This window comes from Quercus robur, chromosome 2 (genome assembly GCF_932294415.1).
Source record: "Quercus robur chromosome 2, dhQueRobu3.1, whole genome shotgun sequence".
Taxonomy (NCBI): Eukaryota; Viridiplantae; Streptophyta; class Magnoliopsida; order Fagales; family Fagaceae; genus Quercus; species Quercus robur.
Window position 1 is genome coordinate 66,852,423 of NC_065535.1, and position 15,273 is coordinate 66,867,695.

General features: G+C 35.7%; 1 protein-coding gene across 2 annotated transcripts; it reads left to right on the forward strand.

Annotated features, from left to right (window-relative positions):
* The first annotated feature begins 8,995 nt into the window (after window positions 1–8,995).
* LOC126714607 (uncharacterized) lies at window positions 8,996–15,031 on the forward strand. 2 transcript variants are annotated; one of them, XM_050414824.1, is made up of 8 exons: window positions 8,996–9,155; window positions 10,302–10,371; window positions 11,041–11,711; window positions 11,800–12,003; window positions 13,164–13,256; window positions 13,394–13,495; window positions 13,591–13,975; window positions 14,744–15,031. In XM_050414824.1, exons 3-8 carry the CDS (start codon window positions 11,073–11,075, stop codon window positions 14,797–14,799), a joined length of 1,479 nt encoding a protein of 492 aa, XP_050270781.1. In that variant the 5' UTR covers window positions 8,996–9,155; window positions 10,302–10,371; window positions 11,041–11,072; the 3' UTR covers window positions 14,800–15,031. The 2 variants fall into 2 exon arrangements, with proteins under 2 accessions (XP_050270781.1, XP_050270782.1); XM_050414825.1 differs by lacking the exon at window positions 10,302–10,371 and having other exon boundaries at window positions 9,030–9,155.
* Window positions 15,032–15,273: the final 242 nt, after the last annotated feature.

Sequence of the window (15,273 nt, forward strand, 5' to 3'; positions counted from 1 at the left end):
ATCACGACTGTGATATTACGCGGTCACAGTCCAATGGGTGGCTTTGTTGCTGTGAAAAATACGGTGACAAATGGTCTGTGAGGTATTTGGTTGTCACTGTAGCAATTTAAAGTTAGGCTGTTTCCTGTTGGTGTGTGTGTGTTTTTTTAAACCTCGGTAAAGATCGAGCGACAGGTGGCAATTGGTGAGATTGTGGGCTGACGTGTACATAATTTTGGAATGTTTTGGATTTGAGACGAGACTGTTTGGGCATTATCTCATAGCTGACTCAGCTGAGTGGAACACACTAAAAAAACCCATCAGCGCTGTTAGTTTTTTTTTTACAACCCAAAATTTTATATTCCTTTATAATTGTTTTATTTTAGCCCATCGCTCTCCACCCATGGAGAAAGTATACTCTGATTTAAGTGTATATTTGTTCTCACTCACAATTGGTGGGTCTCATCCATTGTGAGTGTGAGGAAATATTCACCAAAAACAGACGTATTTTTCCCCGGCCCATGGTGGATGGGGGGTTATCCCTCATCCCAATCCTTGACGACATATGAAAAGTGTCCTAAGTTTGGTTTGAGCTCGATCTAAGCTTATAAATTATGTTTGAACTTGAGCTTGAGCTTGAGCCTATCATATAGTCCAAAAGCTTAAGCTCGGTTTGGCTCTACTTGATTTATTAGTCAAGTTGAGCTTGAGCTCAAAATTCAATACAAAGACGTTATCAAGTCCATTTAGTTTAGACATGTAATCCCGACTCCAAATTAATTAAGGTTTGGAGGGATAAAGTTTATTCTTCAATCTCAAATCAAGCTTATTACTATGTCCATAAACTAGTCCGAGCTTGACTTGTTTTTCATTGAGCTTTATTGTTCACAAACTTGTTAATATATATATATATATATTTGGCCTTAGGTAATTTATTAAACAAGTCTAAAATTAAGGTTTAAGATTGACTCGTTCATAAACAAACAAACATGAATGACTTTTTTTTATTGATGAGTCAAATCTGAGCTGCTTATGAACAACTTGATTCATTTACAATCGTACATGAGGTAACCACATTCCATACTAACACTTTCAATGTAGTGTGTTAGTGACATACATTCATTATTCAAACATTTTAATACCTCACTTAAGTATGACCACCCTGCATTATTAAGGTGGGCAATTTTATTTTATTTATTTTTATGTAGGTTCTCTATATCAAATGAAGAGTAATTCCTTCTCCAAAAAAAAAAAAAAAAAATGAAGAGTCATTATTTAGTGCTCTGTGACCAACTAATTAAGTTTATGGTAAGACACACTATTCAAATGAAAAGCACTATTGAAATACTGAATAATTACATTCAAATGAAATATGCTCCTCTGTACATTAAAGAATATAAAACATTATTTAGTCAAAAGAAAAGTAAAAAACAAAGGAGGGGTTGGCAAAAATAAATAAATAAAATAGTTGAGAAAAATATAACTTTTACATTTCTCTTATAGCTTTGCCATTTTTATTTATTGTTTCTTAGATAATCTTTGGGTATCAATTGATATAAAAAAATAGAGATGGATAGCAATGGGTAGGGTAGAGTCGAGGAATGAAATTTTCATATGAACTTGTTTAATTTTGTTATATTTTCCGTAGATGAAAATTTATTGTTGATATAATTAAAAAACTATTGTTTCTATCATATCTTGAATTTCATTTTAAAAGATAGAAATAAAAATACTTTATTTATGTCTATTATGATTCAGAGGTCATAAAAATAAAAATAAAAAAGGAAAAAAAAGGAGTTTTAATTGAAGGGAAAAAAAAAACGTTTTTTTACATTTCAAAAGTTATAGAAATTGTTGATGCTCATTTTGGGAAGCCCAGTAGAAAGAAGAAGCCCAGCAACATGGGAAGAAAAGAGTTAGTAAGTATATAGAAAAACTATTAAGCCCAAACCACAGGAATAATGAATCACAAGCCCGTGAAATAAACAAATGGGCCTAAAAGAGCTCGAAGAGAGAGAAGTAGCAAACCCATGAGCAGTATGTGATGTCGAAAAGTGAGAATGGGCCACAGCAAGCTTGAAGGAATGCAAGCAAAGAAAGTAAGAGGTTGATGGTAAGCCCATGAGCCCCAAGGATGAAGGATAAGATAATTGGGCCAGGGAAGCCCAAAGGAGTTAGTAAAAACTCATGGGAACACAGAGTTAGGAAAAACCCACAATCAAACAAAGCCCAGCCCTTAAGGGGAGCAAACCATAAAGAAAGGGAAATCAGAAACAACTCATGCTATAAGAAGTCAAGGATGGACGGCAGAATGTGCAGAGGAACCTCCAGACCACGACAAACGCAGCGGGTAAGTTTTGGACACACGTAGAAGTTAAGCACGTGCAAAGCCTAAACTTCACTAGCCTGTACCCAGCCAATACAGGAGGTGGTGGGTCATGGGTCAAAGATAAGAGAGGGTATGATCTGGCGGTGGGGAGAGGGGAAAACCTATTCTAAGGTTCTTGCTCAGGCTTTTTTGGAGGAAATGTCCTGCTGGGATGACATATTGCCCAAAAGAAGTAAGGATGAGTTGGAACCACTAGGTGCATGCCATAAGGGATGGAGAGAGAAAGAGCACCCACGACGTAGCAGGTAAAAGTGCAACGACAAATAAAAGAACAAAATAGTCTTCTTTGTCTGGTGATGGGGAGTTGCACGACCAGCACAAGTAAGTAGTGCTGGCTGAGCGGTTGACAAACCAATGGTGGTTGGCAAGGACACTCAGACCAGACAAAAGTAGTTAAAGGCTAAAATAGTAAAAGTTAGTCATGGCAAGCATTATATAAAGGACACTTGCCTTGCACAGTAAGGGAAAAGAGAAAAAGAATCACGATAATAGTAACCTCTAGGAGAAAATCACAACACTGAGAAAATAAGAGAAAAAGAAAGAGAAAAGGAAAATTAGAAATAAGGAAAGAAAACAGAGAGGTAGAATGGCAAACATGCACCAATAGGTTGATCCTCTCTCTCCCTTTAAAGTCTTGCTCTCTACAAAAAGTAAAGGATTCTTTTGGGCACAAGTCATTCAGGTCTGCTTTCCTCAAAGTGATTAATTTCCACGGCAGGATTTTCTCTAGGAGATTGTCGAGGGAGAAATTGATGCCTCTATCTAAGATGTTGGGAAGCCAAGCCGAAACTCGACTATGAGCTCTTGAGATGACATCCAAAGGCTTTCGGTGTGATGACGAAATCTACCCAAGCAAGAAACAAAGGCTGCACATGACAAAACAACAATAGAAGCCCAATGAAAAACACATTACAATACTTAATTAGTACATTAATGGTCCTAGTCCGATAATTCAAATCAGTTCTCTAGTGGTACGGTATTATCTCCAGCATTAGGGTAATTTCAGGTTAATAAGTGTGTTTATATGGTAAAAATCATATTTTTTCCTTATTATTATTAAGTCAACATGAGGGAGAACTTTCATAGTTTCCAAAACATTATGGCCTTCATCATAATAATAATAAACAAGGATTAAAGGCTCCATAGTTACAAATAAAAGAGAAAAAATAGGATGGAATGAAGGGAGAGAAAGATCCCCAACTCAGTGCAGCAATTTTTAAACTAAGATTTTGGTAAGTATGTGTGCATAAGACATGAATGAGGTGAATGTGAGCTGTTTCGAGTGAGTGAGATAGGATTAATATTGAGATTGAAGCTTTTTGTGAGTAATGGGCTGTTTGTGACTAGTTGGAGGACATTTTTGAGCTGTGATTGTGTAAAGGGGGGAGAAGAATATCTGGCATTAGATAAGTGTAAGTTAAAAATGAGAAGTGGTGAGCTTAAGGAGAGCTAAACCACCAGAAAAACTGGCAAACGAACCCCAAAGTCTCAAAGGGGGGTGGCTGTCCCGTTGTGGGCTAAGGTGCTTATGTTTTTATAATGGAGTTTAGAAAAACATTAATTAACAAGCATCCAAAAAAAAAAACATAGGTTTGATTCAGGGGAGCAGGTCAGCTGAATTAATAACCTGGATTTGGCCTAAAAATGGGAGATTTGCTTTTAGGGTTGTTTTGTTTCTTTGGGCAAGGTAGTTTTTGGAGTAATCTTGCATTAAATGTTAAGATTGCTAAGATTGTGTTCAGCCAATGGGATTAAGGCAAGTATTAAGGAAGAATCCTAGTGCTGCAACTGAGATTTGGACCTTAGGAAGTAGGATTCAACACCCCAAGCCAGGTGTTAAAGTTTAAGCCCACTTTAGAGGGTTTCGCTGGAGATCCCTTTATGCCTTTCAAACCACATGTTCCTAATTTTTTTCCCTTTAGGATTCATGGGCTTGGCACATGAATCATGTTTTGAACTTTTTTTAACATTTATAGCATTAATTTGTTGAAGTTTGGATAATTTGGTTTCAGCTCCCCTTCCGCTGGAGGTGTAGTCTTGAGAAAGATGATGGAGTCCCTTCATCCTTTTAACTTCAGCTGATATGACAGCCCTTGGGCACTGTTCACGTCAGGTAGAGGGTGGCAAAAAATTGATGGTACAGCCCCTAGTTCATCCTCAAAGGCTTGGTCCTCTTGTAGGGGGCTCTAGTTGTTTCTTTGGTTAGGGATGAACAAGAGCCGGTTGCCAACTTTCAAGCCTCTTGCTGAGACCTTTTTGGATTGGATCTTTACTTCATTTCAGCACCTTTAGTTGGGCTATATGACCCCTTCTTTGCTTGGGCTTGCTCTCTTCTCCACGAGATTCTTGGGCCTACAAAATGGGCATTAAAGACATGTTTTGCCATGAGTTTTTTACTCCTCATGGGTTTTAAATAACTTCTCATAATTTTTACAATGGATTACTTTGTAAATGATATTTTCCTTGGGGCTTTTTTAAATAATGGCCTCCAATATTTTTCTTGAGAATAATATTTATCATGGGTTTTAAATAAATATGGTAACAATCACTATAATGGAATAATGTGATGTTTTCATGAGTTTCTCTATAGATAATCATAATGGACATGAATAATTACCATGAGTTTTGGTAATAAATATTATGAATGTTGTGATGTAAGATGGATAGTGAACCTAAGTTTATAATATGAAATAAATAAATAATAATCATATCTTTCCATGGACTTTTATAAGATGATCGCCATGGGTTTTGAGAGTAGATAATTCATAAATTCCATGAACTTGTAATATTATGGTAATAGGTTTAAAGATCTAAAGTATTGTTCATTATTGGACTTTTAAGTGAAATAATTATGATATAGTATTTTGCCAGGTATTGATAACCTTGGGTTTTCGATAAATAGTGCCAAGTAGTTAGCTTGGGCTTTTAATAGTACCAATGTAAGTTGGGCTTTTGTTATTGCCGATGAGAATTGAGTTTTGATGTTGCCAATGGGAATTGGGTTTTGATATTGCCAATGAGAATTGGGTTTTAATGTTACCAATGAGAATTGAGTTTTGGATAAATAAATCGCCATGGGTTCAAACCATGGGTTTTGATCATGGACTTGAATTCCATTGATAAAATTGTTTTGCCATGGATTTGAATCATGGGCTCTTCAAATATTGCCAAGGATAAGTATTTTTGGGCTTTAAATAGAATAAGATGTGTGTATTGGGTTCATAAGGTCGGTTTTGGGCTTAGCTAAATAATGATAATAAAATTGGATAAAATAGGAGTTTTTTGGGCTTTTTGTGATAGTTTATATCATGACCCAATTTAGATAATGAGATATGAAATATTTGTGATTAACATAATAATAGAACCAAAAAATATTGGGAAAACCTAATAACTTATAGTGATATAAATAGGTGGTACTCAAATAAAGTTAGGTGTAAAAAAAAGTACCTTAACAGAGATTATTCGCATTGAGGAAAACGGTTTCCCTCCTTGGTCTTGGTCCTGTGACATAACTTAGCATAACAGATTAATCTTTTTCTTTCTTTTGTTAACTCATGTGTTATCTGTTTATTTCCACCATTTTCTTTACAAGGCTTTTCTTATCATTGTGATTATCATTCTAATTGGGGATTATTTATTCACTTCGTCTAAAGGTAAAAGTACTTTATTTTATTATTATTATTATCATGTCTGCTTGCCATGACTCATCCGAAGTAGCTCCGCCTACCATGGGCATTTTTTTTTTTTGCTAGGTAATTGGTTATTGCGGGGGCTCGAACCCCTAAGCTAGCGGTTTCATGGTGTTGAGGGTCATTTGTAAGAATCCAAGTAGAAAGAAGAAAAACCCAATGACAAGGGCAGTAAAGAATTGGCAAGCAAATGGCAAAATCATTAGGCTCAAGCGGCAGGAATAATGGATCATAGACCCATGAAATAAACAAATGGGCCTTGAAGAGGCAAGTGGGCTTAAAGAAGCCCGGAAAGAGAGAAATAGCTTACCTATGGACAGTATATGATGTAGAAAAGTGAGAAAGGGTTGCCGCAGGCCCAAAGTAATGCAAACAAAGAAAGTAAGGGGTTAATGGCAGGCCCATGAACCCCAAGGATGAGAATAAGGTAATTGGGTCAGAGAAGCCCAATGAAGTTAGTAAAAACTCATGGGAATGCAGAGTTAGTAAAAGGGCCAAGGAAACCCAAAGAAAGCAAGTGGGCCAAGGATGCCCAAGAGAAAGACAAAAGGGACACATGAGCCCATAAGTAGGAAAACCAATGGCCATACCAAGCCACTGGGGGAAAGAGTAAACAGCTGGCCTAAAGAGGCCCAGCAGGATTGAGTCATTACCGCAGGAATAACAGAATAATATGGCAGGAAATGAGGGCAATCAAGAAGTGGGCCAAAGAAATATAAGACCCATTATCAAATAAGGCACAGCTCCTAAGAGGAGCGGGAAATCGAAAAGCAGCTCATATAAAAGGTCAAAGAAAACGGACGGCAGGCTATGCAGGCAAGCCTCCAAACCACGGCAGACAAATGAGCAGCAGACAAATTTTGGACACATGGAAGGAAGGCACATGCAAGGCCCAAGCACCACCAGCCTGTACCTAACCAATACAGGGCATGGTGAGGTCAGGGGTTAGAGATTCAGAGGGCATGGTTTGGTGGTGGGGAGAGGGGAAAAATCTATTTTTGAGATTTCCACTCAAGTTCTTTCGGGGAAGTGTCCTGCTGGGATGACTTACTACCCAAAAGAAGCAAGCTGAGTTGGAACTACTAGGTGCATGCCATGAGGGATAGGGAGAGAGAAAGAACCCAGATCGTAGCAGGAAAGGGTGCCACGGTAGACAAACAAACAAAATACTCTTCTTTGTCTGGTGATGAGGGGGTGGCACACAGACGGACCAGTGGTGGTCGGCTAGTACACCTAGACCATACAAAGGAGGTTAAGGGCTAAAACAGTAAAATCCGATCACGGCAGGCACTATAAAAAGAGAACCTTGCCGTGAACAAAAAACAGAGTAAGAACGGAAATCATAACTAAGAAATAGGAATTCAAAAAGAAAGACCAAAAAATAGAAAAGAAACGAGTGGGAGGGAAAAAAGGAAAACAACCAGAAAGAAAATAAAGTGAGAATTAGAACGGCAGGCATGCACCGGTAGATTGATTCCCTCTCTCCCTCACGAAATCCTACTCTCTGTTAAAACCAAAAGGGGCCTCTGTGCATCAATCATTCAGGTCTGTTTCTCTCAGGGCAGTTAATCTCCACGGTAGGATTTTTCTTGAGAGATTAATTGCGTTGAGAAGGAACGTTCTTTCCTCTCTGGTTTTGCTCTTGCGGACTAGATTTTAGTCGATTTCTTCATCTTCTGATTAACCCATACATATTACTATTTGCCCCCTTTTGTTCTGTTCTTTTCTTTCTGTAAAAGTGATTATTATTACTGTGATTGTGTTTGGGGGATTATTTGGTCATTTCCTACTAAGTAGCCAGATATTTTATTTTTTTATTATTATGTCTGTCTGCTACAACTTGTCTGAAACAGCTCTGCCTGCCGCAAGCACGTTCCTGGCAAACCATGCTTAGTTTGCGCACAAGCCGGACCAAATTGAGTTGTAGCTGGACCGGTCCCAACTCCCTTACCCAGAAAACTTGGGCCTAGTGCAGTAGGAAGCAGCCCAACATTACTAGCACAGCCCACCACTTTACACATGGTAAATCGGGTACCACTTGGGCCACAAGGCCCAGTGGTGCCTACTATGGGCATATGAATGAAGTTCTTGGCAAATGAGGCATAATTTGTGCACAAGCCGAACCAAAATGAGTTGTAGTTGGACCGGTCTCAACTCCCTTACTCAAAACACTTGGGCCTAGTATAGCAGGAGGCGGCCTAACCCAACATTACAAAAAAAGGCCCACCATAGAAATTTATGTAAGTTGCATGTGGTATTTGTCTAGCTACTAAAAACTAACCATCAGTAAGTAAAATTTTGACGTATAAAAAACAAATAAAAGGATTATTAATGAGAAAAAAACACTTAATAAACAAACAAAATATATGATGGATATTCTATCTTTTGGTGAGTTTTCTATGTTTTCTTACATTAAAAAAAAAAAAAAAAAAAAATCAGGCGGTATCATGTCTAAATGAATGACTTCATATTTATCAAATTTATGTGTAACGTAAGTATACTCACTACCCAAAAAAAAAAAAAAAAAAAATACTTGACTTATTTTGATCCAATTTTTTTAAGGGGTTAACTAAAAAGGGTCGAAATAAACACTAAAAATGGGTGTCCGCGTATTAAGTATTAAGGTTGCGTTTAGTATTAACTGAAAAATGTAGTTTTTTTTACTATTTAACTTATTTTTGTTACTATTTATGAGTTTTATCGCACTTTTTGATTTATGAGTCTCACACTATTTCAACTAGTTTTTAACTTTATTTTTTGTATTTTCAGCAAAAAAATTTTAATTTCGGTTAAATAAGCTGTTTTAAATCCACTCTGTTAGGAGGGTTGTAAGATTTAAGTTTTGAGTTTAACCCTCGAAATAAACCAACAGAACCGTTAAGAGAAAAAAAAAAAAGAAAAAAAAAAAAAGAAGAAACAGAAAAAGAAAAAAGCGGGAGAGTGGCTCCATGTATTTATATTTAGAATTTAAAAAAATAAAAAGAAAAAACTCATTTCGTTCAGTCAGTCCCATTTTCGTTGATTTTAAGCTCTCCGACGACGATCAGAGGCGTGGTGGTCGGCGATATCATCTCCGCCACTTCTTCGTCCGATTACAGGTCTCTCTATTTAACTCTCTGTTTGTTTCCCGAGAATTTTTTTTTTTTTTTAAGTCTGTCACGTAAATTGCATAGCAGACCTTGCCAAACATTTTTTTTTTTGGTATTCTCTCTCATTTTCTCACTCCCGTTCTCTTCATTGGTAGAGAGAGACTACGAAGTATTGGTCCAATTTTGGGTTAGTCCTAGTGTTTTGGGGGTTCAGAGCGAAAGCAGTAGTATAATTTGGGGTCTAGGGTTTGGATACTTTGGAATTGGAATTGCGTAACTCTCCTATGGAATCTGAAGCATTGGCTTTGGGTTTTCTTTATTTCTTTCTTTATATCTGTTATTTTTATTCCAATCATAATATAGGATATGCATCTATTTCATTTGGTTGGGTCTTGACGATGAGAGGGAACGATGGGTTTGGTGAGAATTGGGATAACGTGAAGCATTTTGATGTTGTTCTTCATTATCCGAAGGATTCTGGCATTTTTGTTGTTTGATTGGGGGTGCATTACAGAGTTTGAATGTTGAGGATGATTATGGGTACATTATAGAGTTGATAAGTGTTGATGGTGTAGTATTTCAATAGTATCAATTTAAGTATGGGTTGGATTTATGAGGTTTTTTTTTTTTTTTGGTGATGCTGTTTTGTTAATTTTTGTTTCCCTGTAGACACTGCTTGCGCCCACACTTTGGAAATGAGCACTGGTTTTGTTTTTTGTTTTGTGTGGAGCACAAGGATTGGATGATGAAGTTTTGAGCTTCTGGGAAAGTGTTTGATCTGAGATTTTGATGCTGGTTTTGAAAAATCTATGTGTATAATTATTGTCCATTTCTTTTGATTCAGTGCTTAGGATTTCGTTTGACCTTTAAGCTATAGATTTTTTTTGATACAAGTAATTTAGCTATTTCTCATTTATTTTGAAATTGGTCTTGTTTTCTTAATTCTTTTAGTTGTAATCTTGTCTGTGTAAATTGCATAACTTGTAACTCTGAGAAAAAACTGGAGAGGGACATATGTTATAGTCATGTTGATTATGAGACTTTATTTGTACGGTCAATGGAAAGTAGTAGGCTTGGGCAATTTTGTTTTGTTTCATGTGTTGTACATTTTAATTTCTCTCAGTTCTAAATCTAACATGGGTTCTCACTTGACAGAGAAGCCAAATAAGTCATGAAAGACTTGGAGAAAAGGGCATTGGGAGAGGAACCATAGAGTGGTTTGTTGGTAATGTGTTATAGCAGCAAGGATTCAAATTTCACTAGGAATTTAAAAAATACAAGATCTATCATCTATCCATCATATTATATAATTTGCAAGTCAGGTTGTTCACTCTATCATATTGCACTAGTGATCTATCAGCTATCATATTGGTGCCATTGTGCCAAGGACAAAGTTATGTCTTTTTAAATTGTGACTTTTTTCCCATTTATTTCATATCTCAAACTCTAACATGGAATATTTCTTTTTTTTTTAGTCTTTTCCACTGGCTTTATCACTTGTTTTAGTATTCTTTTCAGGAAGAGGACAACCTAAGGGGTGTCCCTCATTTAAAATTTCTTACAATTTTATTACTGGGTTTGTATATTTAGTTATCAAGTTATTTTTTATCATTGGATTTATCACTGGTTTTGACTGGCTTTATCACTGATTTTGTAGATATAGTTATCAAGTAATTTTTTCCTATAATTTTTAGCTTGAGTAAATGAAGACTTGGATATTATGCTCCTAATTTTATATAATGTTCTTCATGCATTGGTTTTAAAATGACAAGAACAATGATAGTGCCTTATAGGCAAAAATATTTTAGAATAATTTTTCTATTGATTAGTGATAACACTTCGATGTACTTTGATGATAATAATTCAGTAAGTTGTTCTTTTATTCATATTGCAGCATTATATTAAGATATCATTTCTACATATAAGATGGAACACAATTGGGTAAAACTCAGGAGTAGAGCCCATCCTGAGTATAGACAAGGAGTTAAAGACTTCCTAGATTTTGCATTTGAGCATACAACAATGGGGAATAAAATTTTTTGTCCATGTAAGCGATGCAACAATTACTTTGCAAAGACTCGAGATGATGTTGAGGGTGATTTGCTTACTATTGGTATTCTCCCAAGCTATACTCGATGGTTTAGACATGGTGAGGAGAGACGTTTTGAGACATGTGATTCTTTGAATAGTGATGATGAGTCAGATAAGGATGGCGAGTTAGATGAGGATGGCTTGAGTGAGATGGAAGAAGATTATTGTGCAGTTTTCAAAGCAACAAGTTGTATAGCTGGAGATTCAAGTGGCAATGGTACTCCTAAAGGGAAGAAAAAAAGGAAGAAGAGAGGGCGAGGGCCTACTCGGAATCTTAAATTGTCCAAAGAGTTCAAAGGGGGAGAAAAATATGAAATCAGTTGGTTGAATGGAAGACCTATAGGGCCTCATGCTCGTGCTTTAATAAATGAATGTACAAAACTTGTTAGGGAACAAGAAAATGTACCTCTAAAGTTCACAGATTGGAAAAAAGTACCCGATATCAACAAAAGGAAGCTTTTTGATAAAGTATTGGTATGTAGTATAACAAAATCTAGTAGCAGCCTCTATGTCTTTTTTGTGATATTCTCATTTTTGTAAATTTTTTTTCATTCTATTTTAGGAGTATTTCAAAGTTGAGGGCCGAGAGAAAGAGGTTTGGCGACAAATGGGTAATTCTTACTCAAATTATCGTGACTTCCTAAAAACAAATTGGTTTAAGCCATATGGTGAAGCAACGGAAGAGGCGCGAGCTAATGTTCCACCTGGAGTAGAGAGGGATGATTGGAACTGTCTTGTGGATTTGTGGACCAACAAAGATTATATGGTACCATTACATAAAATTTATTCTTAATTATGACCTATGATGACTTGCTTAGCAATACAAAATATGCCTTTATTTTTAAAAAATAAAAACATCTCTACAACCCAATTTACTTTATGCATTTGTGGTTACTTTGTTACCTGTGAATCATTGAATTTATGTCATCCTTGATACCTTATTCATGTGTGGTTACATTGTTATTATCTCAAATAATGATTCTACATCATACAATGTTATACCATCAAGAAATTTTGCACTCATTTTCTTGATTCAAAACTGATAAGAATGAGTTTTTGAACACAGTAGTATTACTTAACGTTAAGACCCTCCACTGCTGCTACATATTGCAATGGACCCATTCTACTGCATTAACCTCTGCTGCATTAGTTTGCTGCTGAATTGATGAAGTGTTGAGCTACTGAACTGAAGTGATGTAATCTAGATATTGTGATGAACAGTTTATGTACTTAGTCTAGTATGTACTCAACTGATTGTAACAGTTAAGATCGGTTAATCCATTCTACTGCATTAACCACATCCCATCTCATTCCATCTTTCTAACAATTAAGATCAGTAGGACCTTAACAATTTATAAGTAGTAGACAATGGGGGCATAGGATTAGTTAGATTATGCAGCAAATAAAGACTTACCATTAGTAAGTCATTATTTATTTGTATATAGAGATTTAATTTATAAAATGGTCTAATGGGTTTTTAAATTTCATCTTTAAAGAATGATTTTTAAGCTCATTCAGTGCTTTTCTTGATGTAGCTGTTGATGGGTATTCTTCTGTCAGAAACTTAGAATAAGTGTATGGTTAATGCAGTAGATTATTAAAGGGGGAGTAAACATTTAATGGCTTCTCAGAATAATTTTTATCTCACTTGTCAAAAAATAAGAAAAAACTTAAAACATTTAAAATACTACAAATTGCTTGAATGTTTTGGAGTTGGCTGGTTTGTATACAATAAAATGTAAATATAAAACCTTGGTGGTTATGTATTGATGCATAGTTGATTTAGTATAATATTCTATGCTTTGATTCTATTATAATGTTTATTAGTGCTTAATCAAGGCTGGGCACGCTAATATAATGTAGGCAAAGATTAATTATTGTGTTATTAGAAATGTAGTTAATGCGTACTTATCATTCTTAATGTAGGACATGTGTTTGATAAACAAGAACAATCGGAGCAAAAATGATATTGTCCACACTTCTGGATCAAAAAGTTTTCAACAACGGAGTGCGGAAGAGGTATAATTTGATAAATTATCAGAGTTCATATAGTTACACATGATGTTTTTGTTGAAAATACCTTTTTTGCTTATTCTTATAATTATAATCTAGTCAAAAACCAAGTTTATTTCCTCCTTTGTTTTGTCAAATGGTAGAAAGAGAAGACGGGTCATGACCCTACAAGAGTTCAATTATTTGACGTCACCCATGTGCAACCTAATGGGCAAGCAGTAAATGAACCAACACAAGATGCATTGGTATGAAACCTTCTAATCATATTAATATAACTAGTTGTATATGGTAATTTTTTATGTGGTTTTGTTGCATGTTATACAATTACTTTTCTCTATAGATGGCTTTGAGGAATCTTACTGCTCAAGTGAATGAGGGAGCATTGCATATGTCTCAAGACCAAATGTTTACGGAGGTGTTTGGACCTGAGCGTCATGGACGAGTTCGTGGCTATGGGGCCGGTATTACTCCTACAAAGTTAAAGGGCTCCTCCTCATCCATAATGCATGACCTTGAGAAACAACTCCAGGAATCTGAGCAAAAACGTGTGGAGGCAGATGCAGAAGCTAATGCTAAGGTTGAGTTGTTGAAAGGAGAGGTAGATCAACTTAAGAGCATGTTGGAACAACAAGCTAGTCAAATGGCAGAACAAAGTAGACGTTTTGAAGATATGATGGCGCAAGTGATGAGTTGTATGACCTCACAATCAGCTCAATCAAATAGAGGTTTAAGGATCATTAACTTCAATTTATAGCTCTAAAATTTTCTTACTATTCTTAGGAAAATTTTGTAGTACAGTCATCATTATAACTAAGATAGCTATGCATCTTTTAGAAATCTGGTCTTATGACTAGGACATACAGCACTAAAGAGATGTTAAAACAGATAACAAGGAATTGGAAATCTGCTGAATTCTAATATTTCCCAGTTTAACCCAGACTCTCTCTCTCTCTCTCCCCAGCTTAATGAAATGAAAATTATTTTGGTATGATAGCCAGACTTACATAATTATTATATTAGCAAGTAGATTCTTGAAATGATTTAATTACACAATTCTGCTCGCTTATGCAAGTTGGCCAGAGTGGCATGGTGTTAGTAAAAATATCAATTAAAAATTGAAGCCTATTACCAATTACATAGATGAATTCTTTTTGAAAGTCCATTACTTCTTTTTTTTGGGGTAAAACTTTGGAAGTCCATAACTAGTTAGGAATGAATATGAAAGTACACGATGGCCTTATTAATATGTTGGTCTAGGGGTCTAGTTATATGATTAATGGTTCGTTTGGATGGAGGGAGAAAGGGGGGAGTAGAGTAAAATAGAGTAGATTTAGCACAAAATTAACTTATTTTTAGCCTACTCTACTCTACTCCCTCTCCTTCCCCCCTCCATCCAAACAGGCCATAAAGGTATCTAAGTTTGGTTTTGCCTGTCATCTCTTATAGTGAATTATTAAACTGAAGTCTTTTTGGTTTTCCTTCTTTACCATCAGCTTTACCATCAGCTTCAAGAGAAACAACACGAAATAGAAGGACAAAGAGAAAATAATTCTGATTGATATGATCGCCAAAGAAAGGGACCAGCAAATTGTGGAAGAGAAGTTAAGAGTAAGCCAAAAAAAAAAAAATCTGATTGTAAATTTAACAAAGATGCATATGGTGAAATGTGGTTTTTTTTTTTTTTTTTTTTTTTTTTTTGATGTTTTAGTTTATCATGTTAGGATTTTGGAACACATCGAAAGAGATTTGGAGCATGTTATATAATATTGTGTTTTGAGATAGTTTAGACCTTGTAATGTGCTTTAGAGTATATATGCATGGTTGTGGTATGTATTGAAATGGTCTGGAGCAGGTTATATAATATAATATTGTGTTTTGGAATATTTTGATTGAAGAAGCGAAGAAAAAAAGAAGAAGCAAAACAAACAAACGAAAAACAAAACTTATTTCGAGGGTTTGGAGACCTTTAAAAAAGGCTACTATTATGGAGGAATATGCAATTGGGAATTTCTCTACCTTGAGC

Coding starts and splice junctions, on each gene's coding strand:
- LOC126714607 (XM_050414824.1), top strand. CDS start 11,073: ATGGAACACAATTGGGTAAAACTCAGGAGTAGAGCCCATCCTGAGTAT. Junction 13,257..13,393: donor AACAACGGAGTGCGGAAGAG/GTATAATTTGAT, acceptor GTCAAATGGTAG/AAAGAGAAGACGGGTCATGA. Junction 13,496..13,590: donor AACCAACACAAGATGCATTG/GTATGAAACCTT, acceptor TTTTCTCTATAG/ATGGCTTTGAGGAATCTTAC.